This window comes from Plecotus auritus, assembly GCF_963455305.1.
Source record: "Plecotus auritus genome assembly, chromosome: 9".
NCBI lineage: Eukaryota > Metazoa > Chordata > Mammalia > Chiroptera > Vespertilionidae > Plecotus > Plecotus auritus.
Genome location: NC_137783.1, coordinates 6693937 through 6710533, shown reverse-complemented (window position 1 = coordinate 6710533; position 16597 = coordinate 6693937). Strand labels below are relative to the sequence as shown.

The window sequence follows — 16597 nt, the reverse complement described above, 5'->3', positions numbered from 1 at the left end:
TGGATCAGACTTAGAAGTGCAGGAAAGGAGAGACTCTTGGGCCACCTCCAGATGCCTCGCCCCGTGGCTTTGTGGGAAATGGGAGAAGATCCTTCTTTCCAGGTGCATACAGCACCATCAGCATTCTAAGCACTCAGACAGGGCACGGCCCACAGGACCCTCACTCAGGAGGAGAGGGACCCCACGTCTCTGTGGGAGCAGCTTGGACTTGCAAAGCTTGCAATGCCTGTGGGAATCCAAGGAGAGCCCACCTGTTCTGCCCAAGGTTTGCTACCCCTGCCCCCAGCTGTGCACGAGGTCCCCCCCCCTCCCCGCCCCACCTTCCTGCCCAGGCACCAGCCCTATACAGAGCTCGCTGCTTTGTCTGCAACTACCCTTGGGAAGAAAAGCAAACGCAAAAACCCTGGCAGCTGATGGTTCCACAAGACCATTTAGCACTTAAGTAAAAGCAAGTTCTAGAACATGCACAGCTGATGCGAGTAAACAAGGACAGAGTGCCGGTCAGGTCAGGACGGCGCTGGCCTTGCAGTTTGCAAAGCTTGTAAACAAAGGGCGCTCCAAGGGAGAGCGGGCCCTGGGGTGGGATCCCAATTCGTCTGCTGTAACACACGGGGGACCTATGTCCTGGTTCACAGACCATCGTTAAGGGGAAACTACTTAACTGAAGTCTCCATCCTCTGGAGTTTACGAAGACTGGAGTAAAAAGCTATGCCCACAAGAACAGAGCACTCGTTTTTAAAGAAATCACTTCCCCACCAGTGTCACTATGAAGCTTAACATCCTGATACTCGGGGAAGAGACCAAGTGCCTGAGCTTGTAAATTTAAGAGGTGATCACAGCCACCCAGCCTGTCCCAGCAGCTGTGGAGAGCAGCTACAGTGTTTGCACAGGTTCAAGCCTTAAACTAAGGAGAGGGCACAGTCCTCTCATGGCCACGTGCAAGTCCCAGCTTGGAGGACAGAGCCCTCCCACACAGTGATAGCCAACAGCTGTGGTTGTCAGCTTGAACCTATGGTCCGAACACATGGCCCCACCTGCCTGAGTGATGTGGGCTTGATAGAGTTCAGGTGCATGTAATTGAGTAGGATCGAAACCCATGAGAATGGTGTAAACATCTTGACCACGCCCTTACTTTGCCTTGTGGCATCTGGTTATAAAATAAAGACAGGGCTTGTAGTCCGTGGCGCTGTTGCTGTCTCTCCATCAGAGAGGACAGCGTCCCATCCAGACCCAGCTTTCATTCTCTTGTCTGTCTTTTCTCAATCCTTCACTGCCCCCTCTCAGGGTCACCGAACCCAGCTGAGCTGGCAGGGCACATAAGGCACCCTGGGGCTGAGTATGCCATGGGCATGCCAGCTCCCCACAGCAGCCCCTCTCCCAGGGACCACACACTTCCTTGGAGCAGAGTTTTGGTCAAGACTGGCTCTCGCCTCCTGACCAGTGAGCTGCTCCTGGAGGCAAGGTTTCCACCTCCTTTCATCGCCCACAGTCCTGTCTTTAGCATTTGGCCTGGGATGTAGTAGGTGCTCATTAAATATCTGCTTTGTGAGCCAATGAGTACCTTTGCCCGAAGACTACTCCCCAGTCGCCCTAGCCCTGGGCTTCCCGGGGGCCCTGTCCAGACAAGGGAGGGGCAGAAAAGGGAGGGGGGACAGCAACTCTGGTTCCAGCCTCAGGCTCTGCCTCTCACCAGCATGTGTCTGTGTGAGTCACGTCACTGGTTTTGGTCTTCGGGTCTCTGAAGTGGGAGAAATCACTGTCTCGTACTTTCGGGGGGTTGTGTGTGGGTGAGGTGATGGGAACGAAGCCCTTGGAAGGTGCTGTGTGTGGGTGAGGTGATGGCCACCACGCCTTCTGCCACCGAGGGGGTGGGATGGTGCAGGGCCGTGGGGAGGACACAGACCACAACTGACGTTTAGAAAGCCTGGCAGGTGCCCTGGCTGGCTTGGCTCAGTGGACAGAGCGTCAGCCTGTGGACTGAAGGGTCCCAGGTTCAATTCTGGTCAAGGACACATGCCTAGGTTGTGGGCTCGATTCCCAGTGGGGGGCCTGCAGGAGGCAGCCAATCAGTGATTCTCTCTCATCATTGATGTTTCCATCTCTCTCTCCCTCTCCCTCACTGAAATCGATACAAATATATTAAAGAAAGCCAGGCAGGTCAGCAGAGTGGACTGGGAGGTATAATTAATGACTGCAAAGTCACAGAGGAAAATGTCACCCAGGCCATGCTCTCCGTGTATGGGAACAGGAGCTCAGGGTGCACACTACGGTGCTAGCAGATAACGTAAAGATGCCAGTGGCATGGTATAAGGCAATAGGGAATGCTGGGGCCTGTGGCTAACTGGACATTACACTCACGCTCTGCCTGAGGCACCTGCATTGAAAGATTGAAACCACACGCCCCATCCAAGGCACCCGTGACCTGCAGGGGGAGAGTCAGACCCTGTGACTGTTGCACCAGGCATGCATTAGGCAGGTCTCGTTTTCCTGATGCCTTGGCACCTGGGGCCTCGCTGACCATGGAGGGACCACGCCTCCCAGGACCAGCTAATCCCTGGAGACAGCCCACAGCTGGAGCACACCTTCCATAGCACAGTGGCCACTGCAGGGCTAGCTCCCCAGCGCCTCCCTTCTCGGGCCCTCGCACCCTGGGCTACCTGCCCTCGGCACCCAGGGCCAGATACCCGGGGCCATGGACCCAGGAACAGGTGCCAGACAACTGGGGACAGCCCCTGTGCCCAGAGCCCACGGAAATTATTCAAACCAGCCTATCCTCAGCCTGCTCACCCAGCGTGCCTTCCTGTGGGAACCACAGCAAAGCCTCTTGCCCACATCCGCCCGATCCCTCTGCCTCCCGATGGGCCTGGGGCTTCCCCACGTGGCCCGGCGTGGCCCCCTCCCCTTGGGAACTGTAACAAACTCCTTTCCCAATGGCCGTCGCCCCCCCCTCCCCCGTTGATCCATTGGCCTCCCCAAGCCTGACCACTAATAAGACCTCCATTTGAATCACCTGTAGGCTACACGGGAGCATCAAGCATCAGGGCCGCTTGTGCCCTTGACTCCCAACACCTGACAGCTTTACCCTAACCCTGTGGTCGGCAAACTGCGGCTCGTGAGCCACATGTGGCTCTTTGGCCCCTTGAGTGTGGCTCTTCCACAAAATACCACGGCCTGGGCGAGTCTATTTTGAAGAAGTGGCGTCAGAAGAAGTTTAAGTTTAAAAAATTTGGCTCTCAAAAGAAATTTCAATCGTTGTGCTGTTGATATTTGGCTCTGTTGACTAATGAGTTTGCCGACCACTGCAAGGGATGGGCGGACAGGCGGACGGGCGGACGGTCCCGGGGAGCATGAAACTGGGGAGAGCATGTGTCTGCTGCACGGCGTCCCTACGCTTCAGCCTCCCATCTGCAGGGGCCTCAGGAAGCTGGGTTCTGAGCCGGCCTCCGTCTGATTGGCGCATGGGGAGGCGGCCAGGCCGGAGCCGGCAGGGATGTGGCCGAGCTCAGGCTGGTAGGAGGCAGCTGTGGTTACATGATGTGGCTCCCCATCCTGCTGGCAGTGGGCTCTCCAGGGCGCTCCTACGTGAGAGGCTCTCGGCGGACAGTCTGCGGGCTAACTCTGTGTCCTTCACCCAGACCGCCACCTCCAAGGGTCTCTGGCCCCAGTGGGGAAAAGGGTGAAGCCAGAAAGAGGCCCCAGCCCACCTGTGGGTACAGACTCTCCAAAGGCAGCACCAGGCAGGTTGCTCAGCTCCATGGACCCCGAAATGACCCTCTGTCTGCACTGGCAGTGGCTGGCCCGGAGCTCTGCACGTCCTGGCTGGTGAACTCAAATCAAACTAGAGAACTTTTATTCTTAAAAACGCATCGGTCTGCCCCAGCTGGCGTGGCTCAGTGGTTGAGCATCGACCTATGAACCAGGAGGTCACGGTTCGATTCCCAGTCAGGGCACATGCCCGGGTTGCGGGCTCAGTCCCCAGTGAGGGGCATGCAGGACGCAGCCAGTGATTCTCTCTCATCATTGATGTTTCTCTCTCCCTCTCCTTTCCTCTCTGAAATCAATAAAAATATCCTATATAATAAAGAGCTAATATGCTAATTAGACCAGATGGCAGAACGACCTTCCAAAACGACCAGTGGGTGGGGGGGCAAGGCCTCGAGGAAGCTGAGGCTGCAAAGGCCTGCTCTTACACGAATTCCGTGCATCGGGCCTCTAGTATGTAATGAAATAAAATGCACCAGTCTGCCCCGGCCAGCATGGCTCAGTGAGGTGGCCATCGTCCCAGGCACTGAAAGGTTAGGCTCGATTCCCGGGCAGGGCACATGCAGGGGCTTCAGACTCAACCCCCAGTAGGTGGCGTGCACAGGGGCAGCTGATCAAAGTCTAACATCGATGTTTCTCTCTGTCCTTTCTTCTCCCTAAAAATCAATAGAAATATTTTGTAGAAAAAGAAATTTAGGTAGCGTTCCTTAGAAAGTAGTGTTGTTTTTTTAAATAAAATGCATCAATCCACTCTGCTTGAAGGACTGAATTTCTCGAATGCCAGGGCCCTTGGGGTCATTCTTAGCACCCCTCTCTCATCCCGGGTGGGGAAGCCTAAGACGTCCCGGGGAAGGAGGAGAAGCCCCTGTGGGGGGTCCAGCCTGGGCAGTTCCTGCTGGACGCTCAGCTGGTGGCCGAGTTCCCCAGGCTGGTCACCCTGCGGGAGGGTCGTCAGTCGGGTCACTGCGAACTGCTTTGCCCAGAACAGAACCAGCTCACGCCATTGCCCCCGTGTAATTAGTAAACTCACCCCTTCCCTCTCTAAAGCGTCCTGGTTTGCCTGGAAAGTGATCCAGTCACCCTCAGCACCAGGCAGTTTGTAAGTAAATGGGATGTCGAAAGGCTCACAGCAACAGGTCTGCCCGCTTTGTTTGCACCAACGGGAGCGTGAGGCTTGGCAAACCTGCTGGAGAAGGTCTGCAGGCGCAGAGGGCAGGGCGAATGAGCAGAAGGGACCTGCGCTGACCGCAGGCTCGTGGACTTAGCTCCAAAGGGAGGGGGGCCACCCGGGCTGGCGGGGTCAGCCTGGGCCAAGCTGGGCCTCCCTCGAAAGAAGACTTTCAGAGACGGCATTTCTGTCTCCTGGCTGAAGACTCGAGCCCGGAGTCCAGCAAAGGGTGGGGGCAGAGCAGGAAGGATGGCGGTGCGTCCCAGACGGGCGATGGGAGACAGGGAGCGTGCACGCATTTCATCGTTGGCACAGCCCCACTCAACGCCACCTCCCATTGCCATGGGGACCCGGAGCGACTTCCCATTCGTCTTTCTTCCTTGAGATCCTATTTCTGTCAGGATGAACTATTTATCTGTGTTGCATGAAATGTCACAGACTGTGGGCGAAACCAGGACAGACCCGGGCACAAGAAAAAAGCCCTCTGATGATGCTCACACACAGGTCCCCAAACCTGCAGGGGCTGTGGGGGGGGGGGTTCTTTTTCCCAGCACTGAGCTCGCCCAAGAGAAGTATTTAACCCAAAAGGCGCCCGACAGACAGCACCCCCCGTGGCCTGAGTTTGTGAGGTCCACTCCGGGAACCTGTGGACAGGGAGGGCCCCTCCCACAGAGGCAGGGCGAAGACTTGAAAGGTAAGAGGTGGCTATACGTGTCACCTGGTGGCCTCGCATGACGTTTAATCAAGCTGTACAATGCTCCGTGTCCAGGGTTTAAGGACGCCTTCCACCACTGTGTGTTTGTGAACTTAAACTTCAAAGCAACGTGTGTGTTTTCTACGTGAGATTAGCCATCATGCAAAACTTACTGGTCAAGCAGTTAATAAAATACACACATCCCGCCGACGGGCTTTGTACATGTCAGTCCTTGCGGATAACAAAGCAATTCTAAACCCTGCGTGGTCCTGAGTGAGTCCCTTGGCGACGGGGAGCTGCCAGCGCCGACCGCTGGGGGGGAGGTGACGGGGGGAGGTGGGGGGGGGGTCATGTGTTATAAGTTCTCGACGCCCTCTTGGCTGCCGTCTGGGTGTCGGGCGGCTCCTCCTCCTCTTCCTCGGTCCGCTTGTGCTTTAAAAACAAGTCAGACTTCAGGAAGCGGCTGTAGCTGTCGTACTTCATGAGGTTGAAGATCTAAGGGGAAAGGAGAAAGACGGCTGAAGGCTGAGGCGGGCCAGGCCATGACTCACCCCAGCAAATATTTATTAAATGCCGCTCACGCGCCAGAGAACGCAACTCCGTGCGAGACACACACAGGCCGCCGAAGCCGGTCGTGTGCTGGCCGCTCCTGGTCGTGGTGAAATAACCTCAGCGGGACAGAACAGCTTGGGGGGGGGGGGGGGCGGGGGTGTCACATGAACAAGCCCCTCTCTGTTTTCCACGGAAGTCTAGGCGCACGCAGCCCTGATTCACAGCCTTGTGGCGAGAGGTCCTTTAAGAAGGTCCGCTCTGTGCGGGAAAATGACACACAGGGACGTATTTCCCCAGGAACGAGATGGAGGAACGGGAACTGTTCCTGCAGAGGCGGCGCTGGGGTGCAGGGCACGGTCACCTCACTGAGGCCCACATCCTAAGAGGCACAGAAGCCTGGCATCCAAGAACTCAAACAAACCCCTCCTCGTGCCAGGAAGCGACAGGGGCTCACTCAGTCCGGGCAGAGGAGCCGGGGCACAGCCTGCGTGCGGGGAGTCTTCAGGAACAGGCCTGGCGGGAGGGCCGGCGGGAGGGCCAGGAGCAGGTCCCGGGAACGACGTGATGCTCGGGTGTGCTTGGCAGGTACGAGAGCACCCCGATGAGGCCTACGTCCTCCGGGTCCGAGGACTGGCCTCAGCCACACCGCAGGTCCTAGGAGAGGTGTCCCCTCTCAGCCGTGGTCCCCGTTCCCAGAACCCCCTCTGCCCACTCCCCTTGCCCTTCAAGAGAGGCAGGGAGAGGAGAAGCAAAAAAGGAAAGGGTTTTCCGCTGTCTGGGGGCACAGTCTCTTCTGAGAAATCTCTCCCTCCATCTCTCTCAGACCTTCTGACTGCACTGTCAGCGCGTCCCGCCGACGGCAAATCCACCGCGGCCTTCACCCGCGGCACTGCCATGGGCTCGCCAGGCGGAGAGTTCCAGAGGGTCTAGCTGGGCAAACCACGGCCTGCGGGCCGGATCCGGCTGTTCTATCCGGTTCTCTTGCTCTCCCCTCCGCTCCTTTACTTTGAATTTATATTAGTTCATACAAACACTCCATCCATGCTTTTGTTCCGGCCCTCCGGTCCAGTTTAAGAACCCATTGTGGCCCTCGAGTCAAAAAGTTTGCCCACCCCTGGTCTAGAACGTCGCTCGCTGCCAGGCGGGGTTGTCAAGCAGTGGTGACACCCTGACATCTTTTACATCTGCCCTTTCCCTCCGGCACACGGGCTATCTTGTAAATTAAAGGCCTGCTGGGGTCTGCTGGGGATGGGAGACCTGGAACCTTCGGCCTTTGCACCTTCATTCCCCCCTTCACCACCCTCCCCACTCCCCCGCCCCGCCCCGCTTCAACCACAGGGGTCCGCCTAAACCATGTGCTATCAGCAAAGCCAACCGCCCAGAAAGATTTAGGACTTTGGGTTTTCTTTCGAGTCTTAAACTACTGCCCGCCCTTCCCTGAGCATCCTTCCCGCCTGTCCGCGTGTCCAGCAGCTCTGAAAGGCCACGCCTCCCTAAGCCCCTCCCCCGCTCCCCCCCCCCCCCCCCCCGCCACCCCGCCAGAAACCTGTTGTGTAGCAATCTTGTCATCCTATACTATACCCACTTGCTGAGGTTTAGAGAAAGTATTCGTTAAAAAATAATAATGCGCCGAAACCGGTTTGGCTCAGTGGATAGAGCGTCGGCCTGTGGACTGAAGGGTCCCGGGTTCGATTCCGGTCAAGGGCATGTGCCTTGGTTGCGGGCACATCCCCAGTGGGAGGTGTGCAGGAGGCAGCTGATTGATGTTTCTCTCTCATCGATGTTTCTAGCTCTCTATCCCTCTCCCTTCCTCTCTGTAAAATATCAATAAAATATATTAAAAATAATAATAATAATGCCCCCCCAAATAATAATAATAATAATAATAATAATGCCTAGCCAGTTTGGCTCAGTGGATAGAGGGTTGGCCTGGGAACTGAAGGGTCCCAGGTTTGATTCCGGTCAAGGGCACATACCCAGGTTGTGGGCTTGATCCCCAGTAGGGTGCGTGCGGGAGGCAGCCAATCAATGATTCTTTCTCATCATTGATGTTTCTAACTCTCTCTCCCTCTCCCTTCCCCTCTGAAATCAATCAAAATACATTTAAAATAATAACTCCCAGAAAATACTAAAATCACAGCCAGGGGTAAGACAGGGGGTGAGGAGTTATCACTCCGTGGCCTCCCAAGCAGACGTTACCATCCCGACCACCTGCCTGGCCCAGCCCTTCGGGCCTGAGAGCCCCCACAGGGACTTGGAGGTGCCCACCTCGTTCCAAGTCTGAACCGCGTGCTCGGAGAGTGACTAAGGCAGCCAGCTCCCCGAGACCCCTCCCGGCACCCAGCCCTGCACCCCCTCCCACACCAGGGCCGCGGCAGATGGGACCCCCCACCCCCCCACTGCCAGCAGGATGCGGTTCCAACCGGCGTCTGAAGTCTGTGCGCGTGGGAGTGGAGCATCCTGTTTGCCTGTAGTGGCTCTGAGGCTCACACTTCAAAGAGGAGAAGAGAAAAGGCAGGGGCTGGAGGCCCCCAGGGCCAGGGGAGGCGGGAGGGCGGGCAAGGGGGCGGCTTCAGCAGAGGGGAGGGCTCAGTGGCTGGCAGATGCTTTCTGCCTCCAGGAGAGCCCAAGAGACCCAGGCTCCCTCAGCAAGCTGCAGGGCAGGGGGCCGGGAGCTCTGTAACAAGGGCATAAGGGCCACACCACCGTGGGCAGGGGTGAATGCCCGCAAAGTCCTACAGGCTGGGGCTTCCACTCCAGGACCCTGGCCTGCCTCCTGGCGTAGCTCCTGGCGCTGCGGTCCCTGGGGGGCAGCTACAGCCATGAGGCCGGACAGATGTGAAAAAGAAGAGATGTCATTCCCAATGGCCGCATCTTCTGAGGCTGTGAGCTGCCTGGCATCTCTGCACAGGGCCTTCCATGGCACTGCCACAGGCCCTCCTGGCACTGGCCTCGGAGCACATGGCCATAGAGCGCTCCGATCACACGGTCCACGGAGGGCGGTGCTCGGCAAAGACGGCTTAGAGGAGAGAGAACGCACCGAAAGTCTCTCCCAAGAAAGTGGAGCCAGCTGCGGGGCAAATGGCCGTGAGCGCGGCCCAATGAACATCCACCCGGTGAATGAACAGAAACCGTGCAACACGCACAGGGGCTGGCGAAGTGAATCGGTAGTGCCGACACGCCTTCCAGCCGGGCACCAGGCAGCATCTGATGCTCATGTGATCTCACCAAAACCCCATGAGAACCCCGATTACAGAGGAAGGAACAGGGCCTTAGCAGTTCGATGCTTTGCCCAGTGGCTGGTGTATTCGTCTGCTTAGGCGGCCGTAACAAGTGCCACAGACGGTGGGCGGCGGGGGGATGGGGTGTTAAACAACAGGGATGTCTTTCCTCACAGTTCTGGAGGCTGGAAGTCCAAGGTCAAGGTGTCGGCCGGGTGGGTTCTCCTGAGTCCTCTCTTTGGCTTGTAGATGGCTGCCTTCCCTCTGTGTGTGTCTGCACCCTAACCTCCTCTACTTCTAAGGCCACCAGCTGACCAGTTGCACTGGGTTGGAGTCCACCCCCGATGACCTCATTTAACCTTAAATAACCTCCTCGTTAGAGACCCTCGCTCCAAGCACAGTCACATTCTGAGGTACCGGGGCTCAGGACTTCAACATATGAATAGGGGAGCGGGGGAGCGGGGGGCGAGGGGAGCATAATTCATCCCACAACAGTGAGCAAGAGACCAGTGGATGCAACACTGGCAGTCCAGCCCTGGAGGCCACAATCCTAACCATTAGGCTGCACTGTCCCCCACATGGCAGACCAACAGGCAGTCTTTAAAAGTGAAGTCTGTAAAGAGTTTAGCATGGAAAAGCAGATGTGAACGTTCAACAACTAGACACTAAATTTTTACAATGCACGAAAAATAAAAACAACGACCCCAAATATGCTCTTTCAGAGTGTTCGTGACTACTTTGTAAAGTACGTGATAGTCTAACCCAGGGGTGGGCAAACTTTTTGATTTGAGGGCCACAATGGGTTCTTAAACTGGACCGGAGGGCCGGAACAAAAGCATGGATGGAGTGTTTGTGTGAACTAATATAAATTCAAAGTAAAGGAGCGGAGGGGAGAGCAAGAGAACCGGATAGAACAGCCAGATCTGGCCAGCGGACTGTAGTTTGCCCAAGGCTGGTACTAATGTAAAAGAATACAGAATGCAAACTGTAATGGAAAAATAATTTTTTTTAAAAAAAGGGAGTGTGTTTGTGTACCAAGGGAATAAATATCTTCAAAGGTCAGTGTCGTGGATTAAACAGTGTCCCCCCAAATTCATGTCCACCTGGAACTTCAGAATGCGATCTTGCTTGGAAACAGGGTTAGTTGAGGATGTCGAGATGACATCGTGGATTTAGGGTGGCGTCCTTAGGAGAGGCGAGGACACAGAGACACACGCAGAGGGAAGAAGGCCCTGGAGGACAGAGGCAGAGGTCGGAGTGAGGTAGCTATGAGCCAAGGCACACCAGCAGCCACCAGGAACTAGAAGAGGCAGGAAAGGAGTCTTCCCGCCCGGCTGGTGTGGTTCAGTGGTTGAGCTTCGACCTGTGAACCAGGAGGTCATGGTTTAATTCCCAGTCAGGGCACATGCCCAGGTTGTGGGCTCAATCCCCAGTAGGGGGCATGCAGGAGGCAGCCAATCAATCAATGACTCTCTCTTATCATTGATGTTTCTCTCTCTCTCTCTCTCCCCCTCTCTCTTCCTCTCTGAAATCAATAAAAATATATTTTTAAAAATAAAAATAAATTTAAAATATATATATATATATATATATATATATATATATATATATAATTTTTTTTAAAGGAGTTTTCCCTAGAGCCTTTCGAAGGAGTGCAGACCTCCTGACAACTTGATTTCATACTTCTGGCCTCATGAACTGTGAGAATAAATTTCTGTTTTAAGCAACTCAGTTTGTGACAATTTGTTATGACAGCCCTTGGAAACTAAATTATTGATTTCCCCTCACTCCTAAGTGAGCACAGAAAATGAGATCGCCCTCAGGCTTCTAGAAGGTTCTATAAAACCAGGACACTCTGATGGGGAGAACTGGCCTCCCTGGGCCTGGGCTGTGACCATCACCTGACCAACACGCCTCAGGCTGTCTGCGGGGCAGAGAAAACGGTGGCACCAAATCTGGGACGGGGGTGAGGCTCCCGGTGGGCAGAGCAGCCGGCAGAGCAAGGGAGCCGTCAGCCCTGCCCAGACACAGGCAGCCGACGAGGCAGAGAACGCAAGCTGGCAGCTAAATTGCATTCCGAACCTCTTTTTTTTCCCCCAAGACGGCTGTGGCTCAGCAGGTTTCGGGTTTTGGCAGCCCCACATCTGTGAGCTGCATGCCCCGACTGTAAACTGCTTGGCGTGGTTGCCTGGGGATGCAATCCTGCAGGCAGCTGGAGGTGGGAGCCCTCTGCCCACGTGCAGCTATGCACAAGGCCCCACAACACAAGGTCAGTGCACAGCCAGGGCGCCCCTCCCTCCCCGGACCCCTTCCAGTGGGGACTGGCTGGGATCTGTCTTTCTGTCGGCGCCCCAACTTGAGAGTGTCCAGGATCTGCTGCTGCAGACAGGGACTCCCTCCCTGAACCCTCCTCATCCACGTAGAGAGCGAGCTTTCCCAGCCTTGAAGGCCCCTCGGTGAAGATTTCAGCGCTGTCCCAATTAAGCACATTTCAAGCCTAATAAATCTCCTACCATTCTCAGCAGACAAGGACACTGGGTACAAGGAGGGGACAATCAGTCTGTTCGTGCAAGTTTTATTAATGGGACTTCATATTTGCTGCAAGAACTGAGTTTAGTTTTTATGCTAAAAAACCGCTGAACGGCCCTAGACAGCTTGGCTCAGTGGATACAGCGTCAGTTTGCAGACCAAAGGGTCCCGGGTTCGATTCTGGTCAAGGGCAGGTACCTTGGTTGTAGGCTCCTCCCTGGCCTGGGCCTTGGTCAGGGCTCGTGCAGGAGGCAACCAATGGATGTGTTTCTCTCACATCGATGTTTCTCTCTGTCTTTCCCTCTCTCTTCCACTCTTCCTAAAAATCAATGGGAAAATATCCTCGGGTGAGGAGTAACAACAACAATAAGAATTGCTGAAAAAGACGGCAAGCGCCCCCGTCTCCGGATTCTCTCCCCCCACACACCCAGACGACAGACGTGCTTTCGAATGCACACGGACAGACAGAACGTGCAAAGAAAGACCCTCTCCTACCGGCCCTCCAGCCTTGAGTTGACCGCCTCCCCCTCTTCTGAAGTGGGTTGGGGTGCCTCCGGGAGAAGGTCTGCGGGCAGCTGGCAGAGAGCAGGTGAGAAGACAGAACAGCTCAGGTCAGGCCTGTCCCGGAAGCTGTGGTGGCCCCGACATGCCCCTGCTCCCAGGCAGGCTCACCGGAGACGGAGACGGACAAGGTGTGGGGGGGCCCAGAACTCCAGAAAGAGACTGGACGTGGGTGGAGAGAGACCCCTGCTGGGGCAAAATCCCCTCACCGGCCCGTGGGTCCTGCGGTGGGAGGGGGGGCGAGGGGGCGGGGGATGGAGGGGTGACAATTTGTTCACTTGTCCGGAGTCCATACTACTCCAATCCAAAGCCCAAAGGACATTCTCAGTGCACAGGCAAAGGTATTTTGTGTTTGCTTTTTGCCATGAGGAGGAGAGTTAAATGCTATTCTGATGCCTATCCCCTCTCTTCGTCCCCTAAACACCATTTCAAAGTTTTAAAAAAAAAAATCTCCAAGTCTTTGAGATACTGTCCTTCCCGCCCCACCCCTCATAAGGCGAACAGCTGTGGGAGGCGTGGGGCGCCAGCGTTCCTCGCATTTGAACGAAACCCCATGACCTGCCCTTTCTGGCTCTGCGCCATTGGAAAACGCGGTTTCTGGGCTGGACTGGACCTTGGGGAGCGAATGTCAGCTGGCACCCACAAGACGGAGGATTCCAGAATCCCCAGCTCCAGCTGCCATGCAGACTTAGAGAAGCAGAGCGTGGGAGAGGACCCCCAACCCCATGCCCCACCCCCACCCCGAGGCATGGCAGCCCCGCCCCCCAGCTCCGGGTCCTCACCAGCGGGTCCAACCCATCCTACTCACGTCTAAACGTCTGGTTCTGGGGAAATTCACAGAAACGACGCTGCTGAGAGGGGCCCGTCCGGCGCACAGCCCTTCCTCTGCCCAGGATGGCCGGGTGCTCACATCTCACCGAAGTCTTTCTAATTGTGTTTTTAATTTTCTTTTTAAGCATGGAGAAGGCACCTCCGCTCCGCCTTCCCCAGAGCAGACCTAGCAGAATCCGCCTTCCATGCAGGCCCTGGGGTCCCTAGGATGTAAGGGAGAATGAGCACCCTGCTCCCCGCCAAGCCTGTGCCTTCTCTTTCGCCCGACAAAGCGATGATCTCGGGTGGCCGTTTGCAATGACCTTGACCTTCCATCCTCTCCAATCTCCTTCCTGTTCCATTCAAACCAGAGGCTTCAGAGCAAGAGAGGTGTGTGAACGGGGGCTGGGAAGCTTGTAGGAGCAGGATTTTGTTTTAAATCTTTCGTGGGGGACAATACAGGTCACCATGCAGCCAGCTGTCAAAGGGCTTCATTTTTAAACGTTTGCAGAGCTGACTTCTATTAAACACTCACTCCACTCACACGAGTTTTCCAAAAAACAGAATTATAAACGTCTCTTCCGTTAGCATAGACACAGACCACAGTATGGTGGTTACCAGAGAAAAAGGGTTGGGGGGAGATAGTAAAGGGTTTGAGGGGCCAAATACTAGTATATGGTGACGGAAGGAGACCTGACTTGGGGTGCTGAACACACAATGCAACATAAAGATGATCTATGGAATTGTACACCTGAAACCTATATACCTGTATTAACCGACATCACCCCAATAAACCTAATTAAATATAAAGTAATTTTTAAAAGTACATCATTTTGATCAAGTGCTTATTATAAAATGTCTAACTCATTCTTCACAGAATGCACTGGCCACAGTTTAAGTTTTGCCTGATGCTTTGGGGTCATTAAGAACACTGACCACGTCACCGCCCCGCAGTCCAGGGGTGCCCCCCCGTGGTGCGGTGTGTGGGCTGGGGGTCCCTGAGCTCGGTGGTTCCAGATCGCTGTGCTGTGGTTTGTTTAATATCCATTTTTCTGCCCCCGCTCCCCCGCGGCTGTTACCGATTTTGCCGCGCGTCTCCCCACAGCCTCTACCAGCGTTTCCAATCTATTGCGGACGGAAACCCCGGAGCCCGACAGAACTGTGTGTAAACCAAGAACAAACAGGACCAGAGTGGGGACCCCGAGAGGGGCTCTGCTTTACATAAGATGCACGGATGTGGGCTTTCTCATCCGATGCCCGGGGAGGATTTTCCCATCCTTCTAGGTCCTGGCTGTGCCCCAAAGTCCACGCTGCCCTATCAGCCACCTCCAGAGCACAGAGCAGAAGGGGGGCGGGGGCTGAGGCCACCAGGAGCCGGGGACTCCTGGGCACCAAGCTGCCTGCTCAGACAGCTCCGAGACGGCGGCAGCCAGCGGGCAGCACGCAGCCAAAGCCACGGAGGTGGTTTTCCTGTGGTGCCCAACCGGCTGCCCTCAGCTCCAAACTCCCTCGCTTAGGAAGCCCGGGCTCTCATGGGGGCCTTTAGGGAGCAGAGACCCACAGAGTGCGTTGAGCATCCGCTTTGACGGTTACCAGTAGGCCCCCAACAGGCAGAATTTTCTGAAGCAAAACAAGACCCAGAGGCCCTTCAGAGGGACTCGCTGTGGCATCGGCTCAGATGCCCACACCTTGTCGTCAGCCAAGTGAGCCTTAGAAAGACAGTGAGGGCCACTCCATCCCTCTCAGAGACTGACTTTAACAACAGGGTATAAAAGTACTTCCTTTTCTCTCTCTCTTTTTTCTTTAAGCCCTGGCCTGTCCCTTGGCAGGCAGGCAACAAAAGGTAGGATTTGTTAACAATATATAGTGGATTCAAAGTACTTTCTTTATGTAAAACTAGAGGCCCTGTGCACGAAATTCGTGCACGGGGTTGGGGGGGATGTCCCTCAACCTGGCCTGCACCCTCTCCAATCTGGGACCCCTCGCTCCTAACCACTCGCCTGCCTGCCTGCCTGCCTGATTGCCCCTAACCACTTCTGCCTGCCAGCCTGATTGCCCCCTAACCACTCCCCTGTCAGCCTGATTGATGCCTAACTGCTCCCCTGCTGGCCTGATCACCCCCAACTGCCCTCCCCTGCCACGACCCGCCTCCTCCATCGGGACTGGCCTCCTCCACGGAGTGCAGAGCCACAGAACCCCCAGCCCTCACTGCGTGGAGCGGATGCCAGGCCTGGCCTCCGCTGTGCACGCGCCATCTTGTGGCGGCCATCTTGTGATGGTGTCGCGCAAAGGGCATTGTGCCACCGAGGCTTTTATTATATAGGACAGTTTGAACTAAAAGAGTTGAGCCGTATTTGTGATATGTGTGCATGCATGCATTTGTAGGAAGAAGGACGGAAGTCTAGCGATCCGATGCTCGACAGGGGTCCTGTCCAGGTGTGGAATAATGACTTCTTGTTGTGGTTGTTGAGCACGTATGACTTCCATAGTTAGGTAGATAAAAGTTAGTTTTAAATATTTTTCTCTTGTCACTTAGAAAGATCTTCCTCTGTCCCTCTGCTCCTCCTTTCCGTGCCAGCAAAGCTCCCCACATGTGACTCTAGTGGGTGTGGCTGGGTCCCCCAGAGCGGAGTTCCCACTGCATAGAGCGGCATCAACCCGTCTCACTCCCTGTTCCTACCTTGGGGTCCGCAGCCAGGAAGCGGGCCTGTCCTGACAAGGCCTTCCCAATCCCTCTGCTCCAGCTGCTCTCCTGGGCTCTGAGCAGCAGCGACAGGCTGCCCCTGGATGGAGCAGAGGGCGGCCTGTGAAAGCAGGTGTGACTGTGTGCCATGAAACATTTAGCCTCCCCGAACCCTGCTTCTTCCTCATCACAGTGCGAGTCATACTCCCTGGCGATGCCGTGGATGCGGCATGCCCCGTGGGCCTCAGGCACAGCATCTAAATCGCAGATGTTGTTATTCGTGGAAATACTGAGACCTCAGGAGCTTCAGTGCAGTTCCCAACCCCGGCAGCACTTTAAAATACAACGGGAAACCTTGAAAAGACTGAGGTCCCGGTGGGGCAGACATCCTCGTGCAGCTAGAGCCACAGAATAATTGCCTTTGGGTCATACATTCCACTTCCTTTCCCTCCACAAACCCATCTGCATGGCGTCCTTTCCACTGACTCAACATCACCCCCTCCAGGAGGCCCTCAGCAAGTCTCCGTGCGCGCTGGGTTCCTTCAACACCCACATTTGACTCAGAATTCAGAGGGGTTTGCACTTGCCACTGTGTCGACTGGAAAACACCCTCCAGC

At 55.5% G+C, this 16597-nt stretch overlaps 1 protein-coding gene across 2 annotated transcripts in view; it reads right to left on the bottom strand.

The window, feature by feature from the left end:
• Positions 1-5626: 5626 nt before the first annotated feature.
• The window catches only part of RGS10 (regulator of G protein signaling 10), a 36399-nt gene continuing 25428 nt past the window's right edge, over positions 5627-16597 (bottom strand). For both annotated transcript variants that reach the window (XM_080640771.1, XM_080640772.1), the window contains exon 5: positions 5627-6119. In XM_080640771.1, the coding sequence (XP_080496897.1) occupies positions 5973-6119 (147 nt within the window). In that variant the 3' untranslated portion in view covers positions 5627-5972. The remainder of the gene's footprint in view (positions 6120-16597) is intronic.